Here is a 7,883-nt window from a genome sequence, read left to right on the forward strand (position 1 = left end):
AATGGAATGCTCAACCAACTGAGCCACCCAGACACCTCTTCTTTGATCTTTATTTTATGGGCAGCCCCAGTGGTGCAGCGGTTTAGTGCTGCCTGCAGCCCAGGGCGTGATCCTGGAGACCCTGGATCGAGTCCTGCGTTGGGCTCTCTGCATGGAGGCTGCTTCTCTCTCTGCCTCTCTCTTTCTGCATCTGTATGAATAAATAAATAAAAATCTTTAAAAAACAAAAATATTGTCTGATCTTTATTTTATAAGATAAATAGGAAGGCTTATATTTTTGTTCTAGTGTTTAGTGTTATATTTATACCTTTTTAAAAAACTTCAGTTTCAAAACTCTGTGTGGCTTATCTGTTTTGAAAATGGTTTTGAAATTGAGGATTTTTAAAGGTATAAATAGAAAAGCAAACACTACAACAAAAATATAAGCCTTCCTATTTATCGGTCAGGGTCCAACCAGGAGAGAAATCACACAGTAATTTGAATAGGAGAAGTTTAATATAAAGAATTATCAACTTTAACAGGGGACTGAAGTACCAAGGCATTGCCCAGTAATAGGAAAAGAGAACTGCAAAGAGCATAGAAGAGTACAGAAATGCCAGATATAAGAAGTAGCTCTCCTCACCCTCCATTTACGTCAAGGCCGTACCTGGAGGAGCACCTCCCTTCCTAACCACAAGTCTGAGATCCAGATCCAGTTGGATAAAGCATGCCTGTGGTTCACAGTGTGAAGAGAAGTTTCTGTGGGCTGTGCTGGTAGAATTTGCTGGAAAACCATTCTGTAGGGGGCCAGGGAAGGCTGTTTATGGGGAGAGGTCTCACTGCAGATACTCTGCTGCAAAACTGTCCAAGGAAAGGTGCTGGGAAGCTGCTGGCTGCTGGCGGCTGCTGACTGTCATGCACTACAGGAGGCTGGTGCTGGCAAAGCCTTGGGTGCTAGAGCTGCTTGATGCCTGGAGCCTTGGGTACTGGAGAAGCTTCAGATTATCTAGTGAGTTCATCAAAGGTGGAAGGAAAACTTCCTTCTGCAATGGCTCCTCTGCGCCCTCTGCTGACAAAGCTTAGTAATGAGCCAGAAGCAAAGCCCAATATTTAAAGGGCCCAGATTTATTTTCACAGAGCAGCCAGTAAGAGTGAATTGAGAGCTGAGAGTCACTCATACATTAGTGAGCTTTACCCTATTTTCCTCCCTTCCTCTCTTCTTCTCCCATGCTTTTAATTACATTAATTATCGCAATATATAATATTTCTACTTATTTACCCTCATGCTACCTTTGTTTTAGCCTTAGGCCTTTTTTTTTTTTTAAGATTTTATTTCTTTATTCATGAGAGACAGAGAGAGAGAGAGGCAGAGACAGAGGCAGAGGGAGAAGCAGGTTCCATGCAGGGAGCCCGATGCAGGACTCGATCCTGGGACTCCAGGATCATGCCCTGAGCCAAAGGCAGACACTCAACTGCTCAGCCACCCTGGCATTGAGCTATTTGTATAGTGCAGAGAAGTCTACCCCAGGATTGCCTAGACATTACCACTCTAGGTGTCTCTGGGCCTTCTCTTCCCATATTATTCTGTAGGGTCATCTCCTGGTGGGCCTTCCCATCCCATTCTGAGGGGAAGGTTTGCCCCTTGGCAAACATGACCTAGAGATACTGAGGTCAGGGCAAAGGCGGGCAGGCCCCCAGGGGCAGGTGGGGTGCCATGGGTGTGGATTAAGGGCCATTGGGTGGTGTTGGCCGTTGGGTGGGAAATCCAACTGTGTCCCATCCTGAGGGTCTGAGAGAGGAGAGAAATGCCTAGGAGAAGGTCCCCAGGAGAAGAGGAGATGGGGAAAGCATCTGGAATTATGAGTCCTCTGTTACTGACCGTGGCCTGAACAGCTCACACAACAGCCCCAGGCTTCCCTATTTTTTTTTTTAAGATTTAATTTATTTATTCATGAGAGACACGGAGAGACAGAGAGAGAGAGAGAGAGAGAGAGAGAGAGGGAGAGGGAGAAGCAGGCTCCATGCAGGGAGCCCGACGTGGGACTTGATCCCAGGTCTCCAGGATGATGCCCTGGGCCAAAGGCAGTGCCAAATCACTGAGCCACCGGGCTGCCCACCTTAGGTCCTTTATATATATATTCTTCAGCTCTTGGTTGGATGAAGTGCATTTTCTATCAGATTGGCTCATCGGTGCAGAATTACAGAATTACTTGCTAAAAAACAGAAAACTGTTTTGTATGACCTTGATACTTGAAGGACAACTTTTTGAATATAAAATCCTTGGTTCACACTTTAGAAAATAGAATGTTAAAAAAAATGCTGTCCCATTGCTGTATTATATGTCAGTTGGCTTTTTAAAATCTGATGCCATTATTTATTTTGCCTTTGTAAGTTATTTGTTCTTTCTTCCTGAAGATCTTGAGTTGTTTGTTTGGGGGGGGGGTGGTGGTGGCACGGGAGCCAGCATGGGAGGGGGCAGAGGGAGAGAAAGAGAATTTTAAGCAGGCGCCATGCCCAGTCCAGAGCCTGACCTCACCGAGATCATGACCTGCGTTGAAATCAAGAGTTGGATGCTTAACCAATTGAGCCACCCAGGCATCCCTTTGAAAATTCTTTTTTTTTTTTTTTTTTTTGAGAATTCTTTTTAAAAAATATTTTGAAATTGGGATGCCTGGGTGGCTCAGCGGTGAAGCATCTGCCTTCAGCTCAGGGTGTGATCCTGGGGTCCTGGGATTGAGTCCCTGCATTGGGCTCCCAGCAGGGAGCCTGCTTCTCCCTCTGCCTGTGTCTCTGCCTGTGTGTGTCTCTCATGAATGAATAAATAAAATCTTTAAAAAATATTTTGAAAAAAATATTTTGAAATCTAATAGTTTTATGAGGATATGTCTCAACATTGGTTGTTATGGGTTAATTTTTCAAGGTTCCCAGCAGTTCCTTTCAATTTGCAAATCTGTTGCTCTTAGAAAGTTTTCTTATATGTTAAATATCAGCTCTGGTTCATTGTTTGGTTTTTCTTCTGGGACTCCAATAATACAAATAGAATTTCTTCTTTGACAATCTTCTGCTACTATTATTTTGTTCTGGCTTCTACTTCTTTATCTCATTTTTATTCTCTTCGTTGTTTTTCTGTCTTTCTTCAGTGCCCCTTATTATACATTTATTTGAGTCCATTTTCCCTTGGGCATCTTATAATGTAATCTGTATTTCTAGATAATAGTCTGTTTCTTCCGTTTCTCTCCTGAGTTCAATCAACCTCCTTCATTCTTTCCTAGGTCTTATCTATTTCTATTTAAAAATTTTCTCATAGTAGATTTTGTATATCTTCAAACACTTGTTTTGAGTATATTTAGTTATGTTTATGAGCCTTGGAAACAACAGCTCCAGAAGGATGATTGGTCCTGGTGATCAGTGAAGAAACTGTTGCTGCCACACAATGGAAGCAGAATCCCAGGACTGCCAGACCCAGTGATAACATTCACTCAACAAACTAAAGACACTCAATACAAGCAGACTTACCAAGGACTCACGTCTCTCAGGGATGAAGGCCACTTTACTAGATAAAGAACCTTGAAGGTTAAAAAAAATAGAGTGGATTGTAGGAGAAACAAGTTATAAATATGTCTAGGACTGAGAGATAAAATACAAGATGCCCAATTACATCTGAATTTCTTAGAAACTCTTTTATTTTGGAAAAAGTTTGTCCTAATGTTTGGGACATATTGATACTAAAAAATTATTTGTTGTTTCTTTGAAGTTAATGGGACATGCTGTACAATATTCTTATTTGCTAAAGCTGGAAGCCCCCATTATGGCCTTGTAGCTCATTCCACCATACTTTCTTCCTTGCAAGTAAAATATAGCTTAACCAATATTCTTTCTCATGCCTTTCCCCAGTGTCATATAAAGTGCGTTATTGATGATTGCCTTCATAATCCAGTGTTTGTTACAGTAGATTGAGATGGGATTGTGACTCAACTATCCAGCACCTCCACATCAATGAACACTTCCACAACTGCCATGCCAGGGTGAGAGAGGGCCAGGAGGCTGAGTGCTAGCAGTGAGTGTTCTGCCCCAGAATCAACACTCTACATTCCATTAGCCAGAGCTGATCTCCTGGCCAGGCCTAACCTCAGGGAGGTGGGGATGGGTATGTATGTACCTGGAAGTGGAGAACCAGTAACTGGTGAGCATTGGTGACATCCAGATGGGTGGCCAGTGGCTGATGGAATTTGGGGTTCTTCCCTCTTGGTGAAGAAGTCTTGGTTGTAAGAGGGGTTGGTGGAGGAGTATGTTGCTGTTCCTATGACCTTCAAGAAGTTTAAATATGAGCAGGGTTACATGGACACTGAGCATGCAAAGGGGTGGACTGTGGTGGATGTCATGGGCTGGCTCACTCATGTCTGTCCCTACCCTCCTAGGCATGCTGAGAGGAGGCGAAACTAAACACTTGAATTACTTGGATATCTCTTAGTCAAATTTAAGTACATGCATGCCTTAGGATTCAATAATTCTGCTCCTAGTGTGTACCCCAGGGGAAGTGTCACACAGACACATGAGGGGGGAAATTTGTTTGCCATTTACTGAATTTTTTTTTGAAGTTAATTTCTAACTTCTTTCACTGATAAATGAAGAAAAGTATTGCACCTTTTGAAATACACCAAATGGATTGAGTACGTAATTAAAAAACATTTTTTCCCTGTCAGTCATTGTCTTATATGCTTAGCATAGATGTCCAGCTTAATAGTGTATGATAACAGTGTTCCTAGAACACAACTGAAGACCTGGTGAATCGAAGAAATGTGAGAGGTTGTGCTAGGAGACAGATGTCTATGGAATGATGCACATCCTCTTTTAAGTTGGGAGGATGGAGACCTGCTTCATGAAGAAGCTGGGGGTGGGGGTGGGGGTGGGGGTGGGGAGAACATTTAACAACATGGGGACCAGTCAGGGGAATCCCCTTATTTCTGTTTTGCATATGAGGAACCCTAGAGTAGCTCGTTAAGGCTCTCTGGTTTAATAAAAAAAATCATGGAGTCTTATGAAGACTCTTCATAAGTGTTAATAGGGATATTATCCACTTATTTTGGTTGCAGTTTCCAATTTTTAAAAATATTTAGGTAATCTTCTCCCCCTTCCCCAAATCCTAATTCTTGTAGATTCATTAGTCTTGAACCAATGCTTTCTCATATCTCAATTCTTTGTATATGCATTCTTTTCAGATGTATTAAACAAACAAAAAACGCTTCAAAAAAAAAAAAAAACAACACCAGAAGTCGCACAGTCTCCTCTTGCTCAATGTCCTTTATTCATCAGTTGGTTGAGACTAAAATGGAACCGACAGGGATCAAGCTTTTCTAATACTTAGAAGTGTTCTTGTGACTCCAGGACAGCCTCCTTTGCCTGCAGACATGTGTGGCATAATTTTTAAATGAATTTAAATTATTTTACTTGGCATTCTGAGAAGGTAATTTTACAGGACCTCCGGAGATATGTGGAGACACCCGGGGGTGTCACAAATGTAAGATTAGAAGTCCTGGCTGTGAACAAAGAAGTCTGTTACTTTAGTCCAGACATCTTAGGGGAACTCAAAAATGTTTATGCTTCAACTCTCAATAAAAGCCCAGGCTTGCCTTTCCAAATCCTGCATCTCAAATAAACTTTCCCTCTTCTGGTTTTTATACAAAAAACAAACAAACAAACAAAAAACTTGTCCATTTAAGCTTCATGCATAATTGGTGATATGCCCCCTGGATGCACTAAAATTTGCTTTCATTTGCTTCTGGACTGGCCGAGAAGGGAGGAGATGGTTATTTAAAAGAGAATTCCCTATTTATTTGACAAAAAAAAAAAAAAAAAGTTAATATATTAATGTGAAATAAACCCTGTTTGCACCTTTATTTGTTTGCTGAAAATGTGAAGTAGTAAAAACGAAGTGACTGGGGAAGAAAAAAAAAGAAAGGTGGCTATGAAGACATACAGTACGATGTTGTTTTTTGTTTTGTTTTGTTTTGTTTTTTTGGAGCAGCTCACTCTTTATTAATGGAAGGCCCTGGGTCACTTGGAGCTGGTGTACTTGGTGACGGCCTTGGTGCCCTCAGATACAGCATGCTTGGGCAGCTCTCCGGGCAGCAGCAGACGCACCGCTGTCTGGACCTCCCGGGATGTCAGTGTGGTCCGGCCGGAGTACTGGGCCAGCCGGGCGGCCTCGCCAGCCAGCCGTTCAAACACATCGTTCACAAATGAGTTCATGATGCTCATGGCCTTGGAAGAGATGCCGATGTCCGGGTGCACCTGCTTTAGCACCTTGTAGATATACATCGAGTAGGTTTCCTTGCGCCGGCTATGCTTTTTGGACTTCTTGTCGCCAGAACCACGGCCCCTGCGGCCCCCGGACTGCGGCTGCTGCCCATGCTCAGCGCCCATCCTCCTGCCCCTCCTAATATGAAGTCCACTGTGGCATATTTGTGGTGGGGGTGGGAGAGTCAGAGGCCATCTGGGGCCCTTACACAGGCCCTTTATCTCAATCTTACACTAAGGATTAACACTACCTCCTACATCTGAGGACATTTTCTAGACTTCCCTGTGCTTGAGGTCTGTGGGAGACATATGGCCCACTCACTGGATGCCCTCTGAATGATGTGGGCAGAGGAAACCAGGCCGGGGCCATTCGGCAGCTTTGGGAGCTCAGCCCTTCTGTAGCAGTGCCAGCACGCTCAGGTTTCGTGGGTGTCAAGGGGCCGTACTGGCAGGCCCACCCACGTTCCGGGGTCCAGGCCCAGCATCTGGGCACTGAGAGGAACTGGACTGCAAGCAGGGTGGTCTGTTCTGGAACTTGGCAGTGCCGAGGCTGGCTCCCGGAGGCACCCCTTCTCTGGCCTTCCCAGACACCTTGGGAGTAGTCAGTTATCTTAAATCCCTGTCTGCTGCAAACAGCTGGACAAGCTTGTTTCCTAGAACCAACCCCTTCCTGATTCACATGTGCCTCAGATCACATGAGTTACTGCCGTACCTCAGCCCTTTGACAGACCTCCTGACCTGACCTGCACCAGCCCTGCTTGTCCCAGGCCCTACTTCTCGTTCCCATCCCGCCACCATCAAGAGGGGAAGGAATGGCCTCCAGGAACCTGTGGGCTGGGAGTCCGAGGCAGGGGCCCCAGAACAGACCCTTCGCCAGTAGAACAATTAGGCCCAGCCCTCGGTCCTTTTCCACCCAGCACTGCCAATGGCTGCTCCTGCAAGCTCCCGAGGGCTGGCTCAGGGCAGGGAGGCCTGGGGACTCGGTGGCCCTCTGGTCCGTACAGGTTGTGCTTTGACGATGTGGCAATAGAAACCTGGTCCGAGATGACAAAATACGATTGCTAACCAGCTGGGTGACCACAGGAAAATCATTCAACCCCTCTGGCCTAAAGATTTCCTCATCTGTGGGGCCCTGCTAGCTGTTGCAAGCACGAAGAAAGGCAGTGAATGTGGAAAATACCAGCTCAGTGCCTGGCAGCAGAGTCGGCCTCAAAATACTTGAGCTCAAACTATCTGACATGTTTGGAAAGAGGATGAGGGGGACTCGTTTCTCACCAGGAAGATTCTTAGGTCTGCAGGTTGTGTTGGGGTGAGGAAATGTCAGCTCAGAGTTAGCCCACATCATGGGGCTACTCTCTCTTAGCTCCCAAACTCTATTGATGGGCCCTCCTAGATCTGGGTCCCGTCAACACAGTGTGGAGAGCCCCCACCAAGGAAAGGGGCCGCTGCCGTCCTAGCCAGCCTGAGCTCCTTGGGGCAGGGACCCTACAAGCCTCTGGAACTGAAAAGCACTGGCCACTTGGTGAAGAGGCCCAAGTCCAGGAGGCTTGAGTTCCTAAGCTACCGCAGGGCTTTGGGCCAAGGCCCGACTCTCTCAGGGAGGCAGA

At 45.3% G+C, this 7,883-nt stretch overlaps 1 protein-coding gene across 1 annotated transcript; it reads right to left on the reverse strand.

The window, feature by feature from the left end:
• Nucleotides 1-5,262: 5,262 nt before the first annotated feature.
• Nucleotides 5,263-7,880, reverse strand: LOC112915573 (histone H2B type 2-K1-like). The gene has a single exon (XM_072760283.1). The coding sequence runs from the start codon at nt 6,400-6,402 to the stop codon at nt 6,034-6,036; it is 369 nt and encodes a 122-aa protein (XP_072616384.1). The 5' UTR covers nt 6,403-7,880; the 3' UTR covers nt 5,263-6,033.
• Between the last annotated feature and the right edge of the window lie 3 nt (nt 7,881-7,883).

This window comes from Vulpes vulpes, chromosome 5, assembly GCF_048418805.1.
Source record: "Vulpes vulpes isolate BD-2025 chromosome 5, VulVul3, whole genome shotgun sequence".
In the NCBI taxonomy this organism is placed as follows: domain Eukaryota; kingdom Metazoa; phylum Chordata; class Mammalia; order Carnivora; family Canidae; genus Vulpes; species Vulpes vulpes.